General features: G+C 43.2%; 1 protein-coding gene across 1 annotated transcript; it reads left to right on the top strand.

Annotated features, from left to right (window-relative positions):
* Positions 1-10,251: 10,251 nt before the first annotated feature.
* gldn (gliomedin) lies at positions 10,252-19,996 on the top strand. The gene is made up of 11 exons (XM_007906019.1): positions 10,252-10,289; positions 12,688-13,032; positions 14,574-14,625; positions 15,179-15,205; positions 15,305-15,403; positions 16,218-16,373; positions 16,758-16,880; positions 17,356-17,442; positions 17,535-17,660; positions 17,943-18,096; positions 18,739-19,996. Exons 2-11 carry the CDS (start codon positions 12,706-12,708, stop codon positions 19,208-19,210), a joined length of 1,623 nt encoding a protein of 540 aa, XP_007904210.1. The 5' UTR covers positions 10,252-10,289; positions 12,688-12,705; the 3' UTR covers positions 19,211-19,996.
* The last annotated feature ends 5 nt before the right edge of the window (positions 19,997-20,001 follow it).

Below are 20,001 nucleotides of genomic sequence, written 5' to 3'. Positions count from 1 at the left end.
CAGGGAAGGTGTCAGTTGCACACCTCCCGACAGTACCGGGTTTCGTGCCCAGGAATCGAACCCGGGTCCTCTCATTTGCGAGGCGAGCATGCTAACCAATACGCTACGGGTCTCTTTAAGTCTCGTCTTCAAACCTACCTCTTTGACCGGACATATAGGCAACATATCATCCCTTTCCCATGATCAGAGGCCCCAAGTCCCCCCCTAGTCTAAGCGCGCAAGATGATTTTCCCACCACACTGAAGGCAGATGCCCACCAGGTAGGTGTTGAGGAAACTGTAAGCCTTGGGGGCCAAAGCTGCTGGTGTACATCCAGTGCCTGGAATCCACCTTGATTGGCCTGCAGTGAGGCAAGCAACTGCTGCTTAAACACCGCACCTTCAATTTGTGGAACCGATACTCAATGGGAAGGGACGTCTGCCCGCGCCGCGATCAGGAAGACGGTGGCAATGCTCTCATGCATTTCATGCTGAGACCTGTTGTCCACTGGGAAGCTCACAGGGAGTTCCTTGTACCTACCATCCACCCAGTGAGGCTCAAACCCACACTTGTTGGATGTCGAATGACCGACTAGTAACTGTCCTGGGTCCAAGGTAACATGCCTGGCAACAAAATGTTGGAATCGAGCCAACGCTCTGTGGCGGTCTCGGTAGTCTGGTTCCTGAGCCAGACGGACCTGAAGTATTCCAGGGCACTGCTGATGACAGAACAACCAGTCTGGCTCATCGACAGGACCTGGAAGGACAGACTTGTCACTGATCCCACCCAGCTCCTGTTAACCCAACAAAGACTTAACAGGTAGGATGGTTCTCACTGGACAAGCAGCGGGAAGGCTTGCTCGACACGGCTAGTTATGCGGTTTTAGCTGTTTAGACTCCCCATTCCCCATTCCTTTTGCGTAGGTGGGAATGCATGGGGTTCTCGGCTTGGTTCGGATAATCTTAAGCAAGGTGATGTATTTCCGAACACATGTCGGACACACGGCTGACAAAACAAAATTGGCTGAAAATTTCAGATGGCTCAGGATCTTACATTTGGGATAGAAAGTTTTAAGAAAGAAAGAAAAAAAAGGCTCCCAAATTGCATCTGAATTCAAGCATCTTTGCCCAGCTCTGCGCAGTGGTGAACTTTAGGGAAAAACTGTCTTCGGGTCTTGGGAATGTCGTCAAGGGGAAAAATATTTGTTTTGCAGGTGGTTGACACAACATCGAACCTTCAAGGACTTTGAAACCATCCAAACTCGGGAGGGCATTGTTGTTGCAGATGTTGTGCGAGTAAAAACTGTTGTGTATTTTTTGCAGCTGGAAAATTATTGCCTGAACCACCTCATTCAAATGGAAGAGCAGCTACAAGCCAATATGAGTGGGCGCTTTGGCGAATCTCTCAAATCAGAGGATATGCTGATAAAAAGGTTTAACCTTTTCATATCAATTTACACCCATTAGTTTCATCCAAGTGCTTCCGGCAACCCAATTCCAACGGTGAGTGTTTATAGATATCGTTATGCTTACTGCTGGGGCACAAGGTACAAAATGGACTCGAGTATTTGGATTTGCCTTTGAATCCTACCAGGCATGGCAAGCAAACAAGCCTTGGATTTGATCTCACATTTCACATCTGGAGCACATCTCAAAGAGAGTCACAGGATTTAGTGTAAAGTGCTTTAGTTCTGCCGGTTGTGTTGGGCCGGGGTGCTTATGGCTGCTGAGGGCTGGTTGCCCTATTCGAGGAAGGTCTGTGGGCCGCATAAACCAATATTTTTGCTTTTCCCTTCCAGAAACATAACATGACAACAGCATTTGCAGGTTATGGAGGGAGCAGGTGGGCCAGATGAAATGGAAGTGTTGGTGGTCGAAGGGGGGTGGGGGGGGGGGGGTGAAGAAATGAATCAGAAATTTGGAAAAGTGTTCCAAAAGAGAAAGGAGTTTCTTCTGGTGTCCTAAGTGTACCCCATGATTATTATTATCATTATTGACCTAAGCAGGGATTTGCTATCTGTTGGGTTAAGATAATTGTTGAAAAATTATTCCCACGGTATCTCAGTAAAATGAATGAGCGCTAAAAACAAGCTGATACGACTGGTGATGTGTAGGGCAGCGAAAAGACCAACATAGCCATTTCCAAAACAGTCACTAAATAGTGAGGGAGTCTGACTTTTCGGTCCTTATAGTTCCTATGTTTCCAAGGGTGCAGTATTCAGACTCCACCATTAGATGTCATCCGATGCTGACTCAATGTCAATGGGTAGGGAGGTGTGGGTTCAATTTTCTGGAAAGCTGGAGAAATGAATGCAATTTTTATGCAATGATGGCGATAGAAGCTGAGAAACAGATGGTTTAAATAGCGGAGTAAAACCGCAGAACGAAGCCTTTTTATCTCCTTTTAAACTCTTTTCGAGAAGCGGTTGGGGGAAATAGTAATTGTTCTTTTAGTTTACGGCTGTCTGTCTGTTTGTCCATCCGTCCGTCCGTCTGTCCGTAAGTCAGTCTCGTAGCTATGTGTCTTTGAAAATCACAACTTTTTGGTTTATTTATTTCGAAATCGGCTGCAGACTAGAGTGACGTTCAGTGAAATTCACACCTCCTCCTTCACGCTATTTGTTGTTGTTGTTGTTGTTCCCTTATTCCTGCTGGTGAAATATAATAACAATAATAACGATCCCTGCGTTTGATACAACACCTTTCACGTCGGGAAGGCATCTCAAAGCGCGTCACAGGATTTTACTGTGAAGACTGTGTGTTTTTGGAGGCGCGTGGCACAGTTTTTTTGTAGCGTGGGCTATTTTCGCGGAGTATCTGGTACATACTCTGAAACTCCATCCCGGAATCTCTCTGCCTTTCCACGCCCCCACCCTCCAACACCTCTAAAACCTCTTTTCGACCGTGTTTTTGGTCACCTTTTCTCCCTCCCTCCCTCCCTCTCCCGCCCGGTAAGCTGTGCAAAGCGCTTTGAGAGCGAGAGAGAGAGAGAGACTCTCTTGACGTGGAAGGACGCTGCGTAAAGGCGTATAATTTTTTTGGATGCAACCTCACTGGAACCGAACAGAGGCAGATTGCTTCACATTTTACCCACGACTCGAGGATCCCGTTGGTGTTTAATTAGCATATCGTCAGCTGGTCAGCCTGTGGGTTGTACAATTCCTGGAGACAGATAATACCACAGTTTGTGGGGGGAGTTTGCGTTCTGCTTTCCAGCCAGCCAACAGTGACTTTACAAGAGCATTGCCCATAGCTGCCCGTCACCGTTTGTTAATTGTCTTCACGCTGTTTGTTCCCGAACTGCTGTGTAGGAGCTGAGTGAATTGTACAAGCTCCTTTCATGCTGAGAAATAACAGAACAAACCTTTTTTGGACCTTGTTTTTTAACCGCCCCCCCCCCCCCCCACCCCACCGTTCTTTTTTTTATTTTGTTTCAAAAGATAAGTTAAAGATTCTCCAGCTTTTTCCCCCCACCCCCCCCCCCCCCCCGCCCGTCAAAGGGGTGAGGCTCAGCCTAGCGCCTTGCTTGCTCTGCGACATCAGCGCATTTTTTCTCTCTCGCAATGTCCCGGCAACATTTTTCCAGTGAGGTGCAAAATGCAGGCAGCTGAGCCAAGCCACGGGCAATCGGGGCAACAGATTGCCAGTCACTGTCAGAGGTGTGAGGCGTGAGGAGAAACGAAATAAGCCTCATAAAGAGTCCTCTCGCACGTCACCTTGTAAACGAGGTATATCACGTGCTTTGCGGGACAGAAAAAGGCAACTCAGTGCAATGGTTTCAGATGAGCAACGCGCTACAAATTGACATTTATAGAGGACATCTTAAAGCGCTTAACAGTACTGGCAGGGTCAGAAGGCGTTCAAGATAATCAGCCGCCCTCGGCAATACTTCATTGTGCCGCTCCCAAACTCCTTACGCTGCACTCTGCTGAAGCCCTGGCTTGAGCCTGAGATTAATGACTAGTTGGCTACCTCTGCAGTGCTCCCACCAAGGCAATTAATCAGTTCCTTCGAAAGCTTCCTTAAAGCCTGTGACCTTGGAGATCCGGAGTCGAATTATAGTTTGATTGAATAAAAATCATGTCAGGAAGACGTCTCAACGTGCTTCACAGGATTGACTGCAAAGGGGAGTGGGACTGTGTTCGCCTGCAGAGTGTACAGTCACTACATTCTACAGTGAATCCTTTGAGAGGTCCACACGAAGTGAAAGGCGCTGTATCAAATGCGGGGAATATTGGTATTATTGGCTGTCCAATTAGCCATTGGTTGCTATAGATGAAGCCTTGCAATGGCTCCCCTGTACCACAGATCAACATCAACAGCAGCAACGATTTACATTTATATAGCGCCTTAGACATCAGCCGACACCTATTACCCACTGCCTTTATCGGGGAGAAAGGACCAAGATATCTATTGTGTCGAGGAGTGCTTGCCTTAAAGGATAACTAATTAAACTCATAATGCATTTGATTCTGGCACCTGGCCATTGCTAAATGTATGCCAATATTTAATAATTACCACAGAATTGGGAAAGGTTTGTTTAATCCCCCGCTGAGCAAGACAGCCACTTATTATATTAGGTTTCCAAAGCTGTTGTCAACCAAATGCGTAAACACAGAAGATAAGTTTTGTGTACAGTTAAGCTAAGGCAGGGTCACACAGATTCGGTTCCCAAGAGTGATGTGCTGTGTATCCTTCAGGACTGGGAGAAAATGAGAAAGGAGCTCAACATGACTTCTTCCCGTAGATCAGAACCACGTAATTCATAGCTGAATGTCTGTAATGGGGGGAACGTTAAAAATCCTGTGCCGCTAATTGGAAAGAGAAGGGTGAAGTTTCTCTGGCAAACAGCATGAAAACTGGTCACTCAACTCATGGCTGTTTGCGGGTCATTTCCGTAGACCAATAATTGGCTCCCGCATTTGCTCACAAAAGTATAGACCATCACTGAATTTCCCAGTACGTGTGGCCAGCACACACGGTAAAGGAGGACAGAGATGGGTCAATATTTAAAGCAAGTTTGTAATTGAATTAAAGACAGTTGTACAGAAAACAGAGGTGAGCATGAGATCAAGAAGTGCAATAAACCTCTGTCTACGTAAGCCCTGCATCCATCAGTGCTCCAGCATCCATCTTGTGGAACTGCTCCTCCCTCACTTCTGGGTTAGAAGGTTGTGAGCTCAAAGCCCAATGTTGGGTCTTGAGATTAATAGTCTAGACTGACAGTCCAGCGAAATGTCTAGTGAGTGCTGAATTATCAGAGGTGCGTCCATCGACTTTTGGGATAAAGAAAAGATCTTTTTTTTGTGCCTGTTTTAGAATTCTTTAGAATATTTGTGGAGTCCTGTAGCTCAGTGGTGAGCACTCGCCTCTCAAGCGAGAGGCCTGGGTTTGATTCCCAGACAGGGTGAAACCTTGGGCAAATTTGCTTACGCCACACGCCTAATAATAAACCCTCAAGAAAAAAAAAAATTGGTCACTTCAATCCACGACTGTTTGTGGGACACTGCTGTGCACAATTGGCTGCCGCGTTCGCCCACAAATATACAGTCAATTCACTTTACAGTATATTCTGTGAAGCGCTTTGGGACGTCTAGAAGACGTGAAAAGCGCTATATCAAATGCAAGGATTATATTATTATTATTATTATTATTATTATTAAGGAACCTTCACTTATTTTAACTCCCCAAACTTTGGCTCCTGCCAACCTGCGCCTAATACTTACCGGAATTAGGTAAGCAGAATGCGTCCCTCCAGGGAGAGGATGCGCATTCCATTCCAGCAATCTGTCTCTGGAATTTCCATGTGAATTTCCATGCATTGGAATTCTCAGTTTGGTTCGGATACTCTTATGCACGGTGATGGGTTTCCGCATGTGTCAGACACCCGTCTGACCGGGAAAAAAAAAAGTTCACTTATTTAGTGAGAAAATACAAAGGCACTTTGGGGAACCCAAGTCTGTGTGTGTGTGTGTGTGTGTGTGCGTGTGTGGGTGTGTGGGTGCGTAAAAGCTTGTGTGTGTGTGGGCTGCGATCTGTTTAATATGTATTAAGTGTTGAACAACAATTGACAATAAAATGTGACTAACAGAGTGGGATGAGAATTAGAGGAGTCGGAAAGATTGCTACATATGCAAATGTCTATAAATGAAGTTATTTTTCTATTCACGGAATGCAGCTGCTTCCCTTGCGAATCATTCACTGTGAAGTCCCCAATTGTCGGCAAACAAAATTAGACATTAAACCAGTATTATTATTAATAACAATAATAATCCTTGCATTTGATCGGCGGACATCTCGAAGCGCTTCGCAGGATTCACTGTAATGTTAGTTGGTAAACGAAAAATGTATAATGTGTGCTTCATGCTTTCCGAGAGGTTGCTCTTTGCTCTGAGGAGTTACTGAAAGTTTTTGAGCTGTTCGTGTGGCTGCAAGTTAGCGGAGCTCATGTGTAAATATGGTCCACGCACTCCACTGTTTGTTCCGGGTTATAATAGACGCTCCATTGCCTCGCCTGTGATTTGATTGAGAAACTCAGTGCTCTAGTAAATGAACATCTTTAACATAGCAAGAGCAATAATAGTAATAATCCTTGCAGTTGATATGGCGCTTTATGAATGTCTTTGAGACATGTAAAGCGCTTCACAGAATATATTGTAAAGTGAATTGGCTGTAAGGATAATAATAATAATAATAATCCCTGCATTTGATATAGAGCATCTTCTAGACGCCCCAAAGTGCTTCACAGAATATACTGTAAAGTAAATTGACTGTGTATTTTGTGGCCGAAATAAACATTACCGAGATCGATGAATTGGTTCAATATGATTGATGAAATAGCAATTCAAAACTAACATCATATTGAATCTCTTCTGATAATTAACGCAAAGCCTTATTTCTCCCCTCTATAAATGTAGTGAGTCTAATTATTTTCTAATTTGTCTCTTCCCTGGAGTACGTACTCTCTGCCCCTGGTCTGGCTTCCTCGTGTTGGGTTGTGGTTCCAGGGGTACAGGTTGCTCTCTGCTAACCCTGGAGGGTTTATCTGACCATCAGAGGCACAGGTCTCACAGCTGAGCTTCATCTTCATTCAACCTTCACACTAAGGGATTCCTCCAGGACTGTCCTGCTCTGTGCTGGGCAGCGAGTTACTGCCATTTCAACTTACATTTCCAAGTAGTTCGGGGGCTGAAATTGAACTATTGCTCCCACTGTTAAAATGCCACATAGAGTATGTATTCTTGGTCTGTCCAAGACCCACCCTGTAACGAGAATGAATGAAGCTCTTTATTCTTGAACTGCAAGGCACAGCACAGGAACATTTTGCAATCTGTGTTTTCAGTTGTTTGTGAATTAACATGCAAGAAGGAACTGCTTCTCCTGTACGGCAGAGACATGTAATGTAATGGTTCCCCCACTCACCCACCCACCCACATTGAGTCTCTGGACTCGGGTCTAGGCTGACCCTCCAGTCTAGTGTTGGGGGAGAGCTGTGTTGTTGGAAGGTCTGTCCTTCGGATGATATGTTAAATCGAGGTTGGGCTGTCTATCCAGGAGGACGTTAAAGATGTCCCAAGGCACTTCTCACAAAGGGAAGGTCCTGGCCAACAACCCCCAGGTGACCAAATTGGTCAGACCAACGCCTTGGGACGTGCCCCTGATGAGAAAGCTGCTGTATAAATGGAATTTGTTGTTGTTGTCATTCCCTTCATGGCTGTTTGTGGGACATTGTAGCGCTTGTAAATTGGCTGTGACGTTTGCCTACAAAATACAGTCACCGAACTTTACAGAAGCTTTTCAATAACATCCTGCTAAGTACTTGGAGGCATCTTGACAACGTGATAAGGCACTCCATCAAATGCAAGGAGTATTTATGTTACTTATATATACAGACCATAAATGTGATGAAGAGGTTGGTTATTGCCCTGATCATTTTATTGCTAATACATTGTAGCTCATTGAAGATCCTGAGTACAAACCCACTACAAGATTGACCTACACCCCGAAGGCAGATCAAGTCCAGTGCATCTGTATAAACCCTTTGCATAACCTTTGCGTGTTTCAATTTGCAATTAAATTGATGGCTTTTGCTGTCACTCAGTGTGGAACAAGGCACTGAAGTCTGCACATCCGCTATCGTTTGGAGGTTTCCAATTAAATTTCACTGGGAATCGGTGTAATTACAGCCAGGCTGCAGATCAACTGATCTGCATGGATCAGAGGCAGTTGAGAAACCACTAAGTTAAAGATGTCACTTTTGAGCGCGTCGCATGCAATCCTAGCAGGAGAAATCTTACTGCAACATTCTGAAGGCTATAGATATACTGAACGACAGTTAAGGGAAATATTTCCTTGCAGTTGTGCTGTTTAGCACCTCTCGCATCAGGAGGGCATCTCAAAACTCTTCCCAGTGTACAAGTTAGTGACTGTAGGTAAACGCTTACAGTAGAAAAACGTAACATGGTTCAAAAAATCTGAAGTGAGGAGACACAGACTCAAGCTGAGAAGAAGGAAAGAGAACAGACAGTTCAGATTTAATACTTTATTAAATCAGCGTGTAGAATGGACTTTCCAAGCAAGGATATCTTATAATAATAATAACAATAATAATCCTTGCATTTGATATAGCGCTTTTCACGTCGGGAGGACATCCCAAAGCGCTTCACAGAACACACTGTAAAGTGAATTGACTGTATATTTGTGGGCGAACGCGGCAGCCAATTGAGCACAGCAATGTCCCACAAACAGTCGTAGATTGAAAATGACCAATTTATTATTGTTTTTGGTTTTGGAAGGGATTATTATTATATCAGGATTGTATCAGCTGGGGGCATGGTTGCGACAATAGGAAATTTGGATGGCTATGAAATCGAGTGAGATGTAGCGAGACTTAGAAGAGCGTAGGATTATTTTCACATTGATTTTTTTTAAAAATTGATTAGATGGACCACAACAGAGTGTAGTATTGTCACTTTCCAAAAGACAACCCTCATTAAAATGAATGATGCCTCGAGTGATTTGGCCTTAAGCTACAGAAGCTTCGTAGGAAATCGCCGCCTTTGTGTTTTCTTGTTTAAGTTACTTCGTATATAGACGGTATCACAGCTGACTAAAATATTTGGTCTTCGATACGTAAAAGTAGCTTTGTTCAACATGTATGCAGTAAGTAAAGCAATCTTTCACAATATTACACTCCAGAACTAAAAGCTGTTATTGGTTACTTATCTTTGTTTCATTCATTTCTTTTCCATTTCTTTCGTCCAATTTCTTACCTAATCTTTGTGTTGAGAGAAAAAATAGGTAATGGTTTGATTCAGTGGTTTGGTGTACAGTAAGCACAGCGGATGATATAATAATAATCCTTTGCATTTGATACAGCGCCTTATCACGTCATTGAGACGTCTCAAAGCGTTTCACAGGATTTATGCTATATATAGTTGTCAGACTCCACCACTGTGAAAGCGCTCTGGGACGCTAACCTGCATGAAGGTAACTATATAAATGCAAGTTGTTGTTGCCGTTGTTGTATCCTGTAAAGTGGCTCGACCGTGTATTTTGTGGGTGAAACGCGGCTGCCAGTTGCACAGGCACAGCAACATCCCATAAACAGCCTTTGTTATGAGTCTTTGTCAATTAAGGTTAATCAAACGGAAGTGGGACACGATGGTGAGGTACGCCGGCGTAAAGTAAACGTGTCACATTGGGTTTCGTTTACGCGCTGCCAGACTTGACTCCATTTCCACTGATTATCCCAACTGCTTCCGAAGAGGAGCGATCTCATCAGTGTTGACATCAACATTTACCAATTTTTATCCCACAGAATAGAAGGAATATTTTCACTTTTTTCAAATTATTTGTAGCAAATTGTCCTTATAGCCAAATTGTCTTCCTCTCAATCGATGGTAACAACAGAGTAATAGATACAGACGCACATGTGTAATAGCTCTTCCTATCATGACCTTTACAGCTGCGATATATTTCTCCCATATGGCATTAGCTTTGTGAGCTTACATCTCGCTACAGTCAATTAAAGGCTTTTATTTGTGTTATCAAGTGAGCTACAACTAAATACTTCAGTTCCAAATGCTCCTTAATAGAATTAAACGTTCAATCATGCGGTGCACAATCAGGAATTTCATCCATTGCCTTCCCTTCGCCAGAAGTCAGAAAGTGACAAGACCACATGAGCAGATACGTGGTGCAGAACCTCTGCAGGGCTTTAATGGCTAATTTCTCTATTTCATGTCAGGCCTCACTGCTGATGAACAAAGACAAGAGAGCACTCAGGCTATTTCAAGAGCAGCTTCTAAGGTAAGTGCAGAGATAGCGGTTGCATTAGTCGCATTACCTGCTATGACGATATGACTGCTGAAATTGCTCATACCACGTTTTATTGTAAAAATCACCGCAGGCTGATTCTGACGGCTACCGCTACTGCCAACACTCTACAGGTCATTTCATTGGCAGTGTGGATGGGAACACTTCCCTTTTATGTTCCCAGTTTCTCTGCCTTGATTGTTCATTGAGTATTTGCCGAGGTTAAAAAAAAACACAACAGTAAACCATCGGCATAGTGAGTGTGGGCAAGGACAAGAATGGGGCTTGGTTCTGAATACCCTCTGTTGCTCGAATAATAGCGAGATAAACTGCAAACACTCCTAGTCCAGGCTCATACAGGAAGAACGGCGACTGTGATACCACGTGTTCATCTGCAGGAATCAGCACTGTGATTCACAGTGACTTTTGGTGCCTCGATCCCTTGATGTATTCCCTGTCTTGCAAGGTATAGGGATAAAGGAGGTGAGCTGAGAATACAACAACTTGCGTTTACATAGCACCCCTTACGCACGGTAGTGTCCCAGAGCGCTTGACAGTGTTGGAGCACGATGTCGAGATGGGAGGAGGTGACAGGAGGCACGGTCGAAGAGGAGGGTCTTCAGGCATGACCTGAAGATGGGGAATATTATATTAAAATCCTAATCCGTCCATGATTTCTAGCTGAGATGAAGAATAAACTATTCCTTTCACACTAGATGGGCAAACTCACTTGGAAATGCTTCGGAACTGCTGTGTTCCAAGCCTGGGATTGAGGCAGCATTTTTGTTTGGGGGTAGAGCATTAGGAGCTTCACTGTACACCTAACCTGTGAGAGTTTAATACTGACACTGGATTTCTACATTGAGAAAATCTTTCATTTCCCAGTGTTGACATTCCTCACCTCCACAAGACCAAACTCACACAGAGAGAAAAAAACGAACCCAAAAAAGGTTCCCTTGAACTTATGACTCTACACTGTGAAAAGCAATTTGATTTGAAATAACAATTGAATACAGCTGTTTCCTTATCTTTGAGAACAAAGTTCAGTTGTACGGATGTGTTCATCGCTATTCAATATACGTTTGTCTTCACAGTTTAGTCTGGAAAAGTTCTATAAATTTCTGCCTGCGCATAATATTATGTCTGCCCATAACGGGCACTGGGTATTTAGGCTTAACCTTTACTCAGGTCTACGTGATTCAGATTCAAAAGGGGTTTTCAGCAACAGAGGCTGAATATGTTAGCCCGGCTCTGTTAGTAGCACTCTCGCCTGAGTCAGAAGATTGTGGGTTCAAACCCCACGTGGGGACTTCGAATTTATATAGTCAGGCTGACACTCCAATGGAATGCCGGTAGTGAGTGCGCTCTGTTTTGTGAAAAGTACTTTCCTTCAGATCAGACGTTAAAACCAAGGTCCCATCTGCCTTTTCAGGTCGATGTTAAAGATCCCTTTGGCGCTATTCAAGAAAGTGAAGGGAGTTTCTTTCTCCAGGTGTTCTGGCCAACAATCCACTAGATTGTAGTGGTCATTCACTTCATAGCTGCTTGTGATGCACTGCTGTGTGCAAATTAGCGAGTGCATCCAATCCAAACCAAACAAAAAGTTTCACCTGCACATGGAAATTCCACATTTTAGACCCAATTATTAGAGAATTATTTCTATCATTCTTGTACGTTAAGTGAACTCGGTAAAATAACTGAGATTTCCCTCTCGGTAATTGATTTTATTTTGTTCCGTCCACAAAATACACAGTCAATCCACTTTACAAGATATTCTGTGAAGTGCTTTGATGAGGGGCTATATCCAATGCAAGGATTATTATTATTATTGTTATTATTATTATTATAATTATTATTATAGTCTCAGTATGACAAAAGTGTGGAACTCAACCATATGGGGATGAAAGTGTTCTGTAGATTGAAAGTGACAGCTCTTCTCTAATCCGAGGGACTTCTGTCACTGGACTGGAAGGAGTTTTCTTGCTCGCGATGCCCCACCCCAGCACATTACACAAGAGCGAGTCTGAAATGAATGAATGCAGTTGTGATTAAATCTCAAAAAATGCAGCCTCCGGCCATTGCCAGCTGACGACAAAGGACGCAACTGCATATAAAATAGACGCCAGTCAACTCTCACCACCACCACCACCACCTCCCCCTCCCAACACACACACCACAAAAAAGAATTCCCTGACCAGAGGGATAGGATTTGAACTCGTCATTTCTGCGAAGAATTCAGTCTCTTTTGTCCTCCCTCTCCCTCTCTCTGTGGTCTTTTCAGCCTGATTGTACCCTGACCTGTTAATTAAGGAGCACAGGACACCCCACTCTCTGCTCTGCTCCCTCTCTCTCGCTCTCTCTCTCTCTCTCTCTCTCTCTGTCTCTTATACAGGTTGAAAGGTTGGTTGAAATGAATGTGACTGTGCAGAGGGGACGCACCAGCTCTGTGAAGGAGAGAGCTTTCTTCCTGGGGGTGTTTGTGGTCACCCTGATGACCTGCGCAGGACTGATCTTCCTCTTGTTGCAATACAACAACTTGAGGAGACAGTTGGAAGTGGTGGAGAACCGGCTGGGCGATTTCTGCGAGACATGGCCAGGTGAGGTCATCTCCCACCTGGTTCAGGAGATCGAGACACCCCTGGACCAGAAACTCCGGAATAAGCGAAGCCAACACAAACTAGAGACTCGGCGAAAGTCCAGCGATCTCATCAAGATGACGACTTACTTTAAGGTCCCGGTAAGCAAAGCCTTAAACTCAAAGCGAATAATCCCTTCAAAAAAATAATAATTTGGTCACTCAGTCAACGACTGTCTGCGGGTCACTGATGTGTGCAATTGGCTGCCGCGTTTCACCCACAAAATATACAGTCGATTCTCTGAACCGTATGTTCTGCGAAGCGCTTTGAGATGTCTCAATGATGTGATACGGTTCTATATCAAATGCAAGAATTATTATATTATTATTATCATCATATTTCACTTGAGCCAAACTGACTTCAAACTCAAGGGACTTGGGATCTTTGTCAGGTATCTTCCCGAGGGCTCGAAATCTGGTCGGAACAATAAGACAAAGGTGTAATTCAGCCGCAAACATCAAACGGCGTTAGACAAAATGTTAAGGAGCGCAGACACAGTTCAGATCAGACAGACAACACAACACGGGCAGAAGTTTCAACTCTATTTTGGGAAAGAAGAGCTAAAAAAGTCAGCTGGAAATTATAAATAGATTGAAAAATTACGAGATGTTCAGATTAAAGTGCCGGGTTCCTTAAGAGCTTGGATATGTGTTGTATCTGTTGAATTGAACACAGCCTTGAAATCCCACTGCTCTGATGATTGTCTGGCTATGCAAGTGTGGTTTTAATAATAATATAATATTTGTAATGATAATGATTATTGTAAATCTGAATAACTTTTGTGTTACGAATAACTTTCATGGCTAGAATTTAAGTCAATAAAATGTAGCTATTATTCTCACTGCTTAGGCTTGTATATTAATAATAATCCTTGCATTTGATATAGCGCCTTATCATGTTGACATGTCTAAAAGACCTTCACAGAATATACTGCAAAGTGAATTGACTGTTGTGGGTGAAAGGTGGCAGCCAATCTTGAATTATATCAAAGGATATTGAAGAATCGTCTCTCAGGAGATGGCCTGCAGGTTGACTAATGGCTGTAGCAGAGTGTCGCAATGTCAGTCTATAGCAAGAAAGGAAACTGGAGAGGAGAGAATGCAATTTATAAATTGTTTTGGGGGCCAGATCAGGAAACGTCAGTTCCCCTGCAAACCCATCTCTCTATTGCGATTGGAAGACTTTCTCACTCACCACTTTGGCAATGGAGCAAAACCAGATTCCAAATTAAGACCAAATTGAAGTACTTTTCCACAATTCTGCTTGATTTTAAAATGAAGACCGGTGGTTAAGGCTAAGACCACGAGAGAATTTTGTCTTTCAGATGTTGTTGCAGTTGCAAACTTTGCTCAGAGCCAGAGACTGAATCGGGGGGGGGGGGGGTGACGTGCTGTTACAGCTGCTCAGGCGCTAGCTCTCTTGCCAAAACTGCCTCACAACGGCAGCTTCTGTAAAGAGACAAGATTGTTTCCAAGGCTCGTGTGGGTGGATATTTAAATATGAATCTTTTTACGATCTGAACACATTTCAATATCTAATGTGTTGGAGCAGGCACCATTCCAAGAGGACATGAATATGTATCTATGTGATGGTCCATTTCATTGCTCTTTGTATTACAAACCGTGTATGTGCTTTTGTTTAGGTCCGAGTGTTAGTCAACCTGTGCAATAGCACCAAAGGGATTTGCTTAACAGGTATGTTTCTCCACCATCAGCGGCTGTGCTTTCAGCCACGGCTCCCTGAAGTTGTGGTGCTTTCTCCCTCAATCCCCCCATCTTGCCCCCTCCTTCCACTTTTAGATCACTACTGAAGACCTTCCTCTTCAACCGTGCTTACGGTTACCTCCTCCCCTCCCTCCTTGCTCAGTGACAGGCTCTGCCACTGTTAAGCCCCCTGAGACGCTGCCCTGCATGAAGGGCGCTATATTAATTGCAAGTTGTTGTTTCTAACAAGACTGTCAATTTTACACAGAATGCCAAATTAGAAGAAACTCATATATATTTCTATTTACACACTATTCTTTATGAAGGAATGCAAACAATCATAGAGTTACATAGTAATAATAATAATCCTCGCATTTGATATGGCACCTTTTCATGTCAGGAGGACATCTCAAAGGGATTCACAGGATCTACTGTAAGGTGTAGTGCATTTTGTAGGCAAATTCAGTGGCTAATTGGCGTGTTGTTACCTTGAAGTTCTCTTTAATCAAATGTAACTAAATTTGCCTTTTTCTCTCGAAAACAGGGGCACCAGGAATAGCTGGACCGATTGGTAAGAATTATGAATGATTTACATGGTATGTTAGAGCAACCGAGGTGGTCGGATTTGCTTCCAGACAACTTTAACCGTGTTACTGCTCTGTCTTTTAAGGCCCTCCAGGTTCAATCGGATTTCCGGGCTTCAATGGTTCTGATGGACTTCCTGGGCCTCAAGGACCACCGGGAAAGGACGGCAAGCGAGGGCGAAAAGGTAGACATGTCTCTCCGAGGCTAAGTGTTACACAGGTGACAGTCACTGGTTGAGAATATTCACTGGGGCAGTCAAAATGGATGAGGAGTCCGTGTGCTGAAATCTTTACCTGGTGTTCTACAGAGCAAGAGGTGTCCCAAGACAAATTCAGCTCTTATTCGGAGAAAAAGTTTCCAAGCTTTACTCAAGAGATTGCCGAGGCTGCCTGTATCCTGTAGCACTTTGAAGCAATCTGTCATTTTAACGTAACATTTGGAGCAGGGAGTCAGCATAGATAGGTTACAACAAGAAGCCCATTCCGTTGTGTTAATATACTGATGTGATTCTACTCTCCTCACTGGAGCCATCTTTTTTAAAAAAACATTTCCCTGCTCGGTATCAACCACGACATCTGTCAAGGGTTTGTGAGAATTCTTTTTAAACATGAAAGGTGCTTCATCAGTGCAGGTTTTTGTTGCTTTTTGTCACACCCTTTGGGCTAGTTCCAATAAGCTGTAGCTGAGCTTCAGTAACTTTGATCACAGCTTAAATAACGTTACAGTCAAGTCATACCCTGATAACAATACACATATTGCTTTTAAATTGGGTGGGCAAACCTCAAGCTCCAACCAGCCCAAATGGATCTATTCCTCCTTCTCAAATGAAGATTGCAAAACCAGTCGGGCGCTATGAGGAAATCTAGGGATCTTCCCAGCCTAAACCAGCATGTTGTTATTTTACGTACAAGCATCAGTCGTTGTCCAATAGAACAAACAGCCGGTTAGCAGCAGAATGGATTACACTTTAAAAACAAATTACCCTGTTCACGTTAAAGCTCCAGCCGGGCCGAAAGGTGACCCTGGAGCCCCCGGAACGCCGGGAGAAGTGGGAATGCCAGGAGTTCCTGGCGCGGACGGAAAACCAGGCAAAAAGGGTGAACAAGGACCGAAAGGTGAAAGTGACGACAATTACAATGAGATCATTTTAAAAGGTAAATTGGCAAGAGTTTTTTTTTTTTTACGCACACAAGAAATCACTTTTACATAGATTTTACATCAGAGGGGACAGGAGCTGCAGAATCATAGCACTTTACAGCACAGAAAAAAGCCATTCGGCCCATTGACTCTCAAAGGAAGGTGGTTATTTAATTCCATTGCCCTGCCTTATCTCATTCCCTGCAAGCCCTCTATCCTTGATGCACCTGGAAACTTCCCTCTTGGGAAAAGGAGGGAGAAATCATGAAATCTATGACCTTTTGCTCCACATAGGATGGTGCTTCTTCACACAAGGGCCGTTGGTGATTCTGCCCCCACTGAAGTCTTGCTTTGACAGGTTTACACTAAGTGCAATAATTTCTTCCGTTCAATTCTATTAGGAAGCAAAGGCGAAATGGGTCCCCCCGGCCCCCCAGGGCCAGTCGGCCCACCCGGAGCTCCTGGTCCAAGAGCTTCTGCCATAGGATCAAAGCCCCAAGATGAACAGAGTATGGATAGCTCTGGTAACGTATTAGCATTGAGCTCTGCCATCTGTCCAAAGCTGATGTGCCAGCAATTTATTTGATAGCACAGATTAAGTGACATTATAATAATAATCCTTGCATTTGATGTAGCGCTTTTCACGTCGGGAGGACGTCCCAAAGCGCTTCACAGAACATACTGCAAAGTGAATTGACTGTATATTTGTGGGCGAACGCGGCAGCCAATTGCGCACAGCAATGTCCCACAAACAGTCGTAGATTGAAAATGACCAATTTATTATTGTTTTTGGTTTTTGGAGGGATTATTATTAGGCTCTGTGTGGAGTAAGGAAACTTGCCCAAGGTTTCGCCCTCTGCCTGGAATTGAACTCGGGTCTCTCGCTTGCAAAGCGAGTGCTCTAACCACTGAGCTACAGGACTCCACGACATTATATCCATCTGCTCACAGTGCCGTTCTCCTTGTTAAAGCAAATCTTCTCCGTTTGTTTAAATTTAGATGAGGCTCAAGTCGTACCGAACGACAGCACCGTGATAGGAAAGACATTGGCAAAAAATACAATGAGCTCTCGCTCCAAGAAACCTGGTACGGCTAAATAGGTTATAATTTTGCTGTCTGATGCCGAGTTGCAGTATTACTGTATGATGTCAACAGGTCCATGAATGTTTTTCCAACAGGACGCATTGTAATATTAGCAGATGGTCCGTGCAATGTGACCAAGTCTGCGAACACGTTTGGTGCATGGATGCAAGATTCGGCAGCGAAGAATGATGACAGAATTTGGCTTGTTCAGCACTTTTCAGGTTTGTCGGCAGAACCTTTGCATGTCCCGCAAACAGTTGTGGATTGAAATGACCAATTTATTATTTTTTTTGAGGGATTATTATCAGACACGTTGTGGAGTGAAGAAACTTGTACAAGGTTTCACCCCCTGCTGGGAATCGAACCCAGATCTAACCACTGAGCTACAGGACTCCACGAGTCATCTAGCCTGCACGAGGGGTGCTATATAAATGCAAGCTGTTATTGTAATTGCATCAACCTTGTTTTTCTAAATGTTTCTGCAATGCTATATCGCACCGCAGGTCTGACAGTATCCGAATATGAGAATTTAGAAGCACTGAAGAATGGGAGTAAGGCGAAGAATATCGTACTGCCGTACTTCTTTCACGGTTGTGGTCACGCTGTCCTTAATGGCTCAATTTATTACCACAAAGGTGGATCCGAAAACATCATACGGTGAGTACAATATACGGCTTTTAGATATATTGCGGATTTCTTTTATAGAAAAAGATCATCAATAAACACACTGTCAAAGGTGGTCAGATGTTCATTTCAGCCATCAGTTAATCATATTCCTTTGTAAATTGTGGTGCAGATAACAACGGCATTAAATTCGGTGCGGTAAAATCACACTGCGTGGAATACAGATGTTTTTAAAAAAAAAAGCTATTGAAGCGAGACGAGCAAGTGAACGTCCCTTTGCTCAGTCCCGTCACTTCCATTGCTCCAAATGTAAAGGATTTCGCTGCCAATGCGCCGTTTAAAATTCATCTTGGAAGTTTTTTTTTGCCGAGCCCATACATGGTCATGCCCATAGTTAAAAGTCTTGTGTGCAACAACGAGGTTAAATCCTGTCCACTCAATGTGTGAGAGAAACGAGTTTCCTTAAGCGCTGGATAAGGACTGGGGTCATGGAGCCAACAACAATTCTCATCATCTTTGTTTGGTGTTTCAAACTGCTGGGGATGGTGGCAACACTTGATATATAACAGAAGGATGTCATAAGACGGGGCTGGGTTTGGGCAGTGGAGAGAAAAAAAAACTAAAAAGCCACTGTAACGAGCACAAAAATGCTGTCTGACAACACATGCGTTTCAGATTTCCTTTGGACGGGACACCACCTCAGAGGATGAGGATTGAAAATGCCCTGCACAAGAGTCGCAATTATCTCTTCCAAAACTCAAAGACTTATTTCGATTTGGCGGCGGACGAAAACGGGTTTTGGGTAATCTACGCTTCGACTTCGGAGGAGACTATCACCGTCGGCAAAATTCAAATCAATGAAACGTCATTTTCCATTGTTCAGACTATTAACACCACTTACCCCAAATCAAAGGCTGGCAATGCGTTCATCGCACGGGGAGTGCTTTACATTACAGATACAAAAGACTCGCAAGTAGTTGGCGTTTTTGATTTGCTGAAAAGAAAACTGCTGGACGTAAGTTTTGATTTCAGATCATCAAGCGAGGTACTTGCAATGCTCTCTTATAACCCAAGAAATCAATACTTGTATACGTGGGAAGGTGGCTGCTTAAAGCAATATGGTTTGCAATTCCAACTTGATACATAGGTGCTGCTGTTTTTAAATTTCAGAGGACATGTTTAACTGGGACAGACACTAATTTTTAATATACTCAACAATGGTATTAATGAATTTTTTGAAAAACGTCAGCGCTATTTTGCAAAAATCTTTACGATCTGAACATTTTATATCCGCTTAAACATGTATTTGTATTTTTTAATCAGCTGTGCAACTACTTCAACACATCATGTATTTTTAAATCATCGTGGATTACTTGTTATGCAACTTTTTAAAGCCTTTCAGGGGTATTGTCACTATTCCCAGGTTTTACTGTAGAATACTTCAGAAAACAGTACCACATTTGACAGTCTATCTTGACTGTGGAGTTTAACAATAACCATCATTTGTTAAATTGTGCTTTTACATCTTTTCTGCTAAAGGATATACAAATGTATCTAGTTAATGTAGTAGGCAGAGCTTTAACTAGAACAAATCAGTAGTCAATGAAATGTATAAAGTCAATTATCTGAATTATTCAGTTCTTGGAAATATTTGTTTTTATACTGAATGAGTGTGTTTCTCACTAATGTGGCAACAGTATATGATTTATTTTTATTCCAGACTTTCACATTAATTTTGTTCTTGATGTGCATTATCGTACATTGCATCAATTGCAAAGTAACTCTGGTAACATTCAATCATTCTGTACGTAGCTCATTTCGTGAGCTTTGTCATAGCTTTACTAAAAGCACAATGTCTTCTCTCCAACTGGGTTTAGTTTGTATGAAGAGAAATGCTTAATGACAGCCTTATTAAACAGTGTACTGTCTAGAAGCTTC

Source organism: Callorhinchus milii, unplaced genomic scaffold (assembly GCF_018977255.1).
Source record: "Callorhinchus milii isolate IMCB2004 unplaced genomic scaffold, IMCB_Cmil_1.0 Scaffold26, whole genome shotgun sequence".
NCBI lineage: Eukaryota > Metazoa > Chordata > Chondrichthyes > Chimaeriformes > Callorhinchidae > Callorhinchus > Callorhinchus milii.
This window is presented reverse-complemented; position numbering and strand designations above follow the sequence as displayed.

Coding starts and splice junctions, on each gene's coding strand:
- gldn (XM_007906019.1), top strand. CDS start 12,706: ATGAATGTGACTGTGCAGAGGGGACGCACCAGCTCTGTGAAGGAGAGA. Junction 16,881..17,355: donor ACAGAGTATGGATAGCTCTG/GTAACGTATTAG, acceptor GTTTAAATTTAG/ATGAGGCTCAAGTCGTACCG. Junction 17,443..17,534: donor CTCTCGCTCCAAGAAACCTG/GTACGGCTAAAT, acceptor TTTTTCCAACAG/GACGCATTGTAATATTAGCA.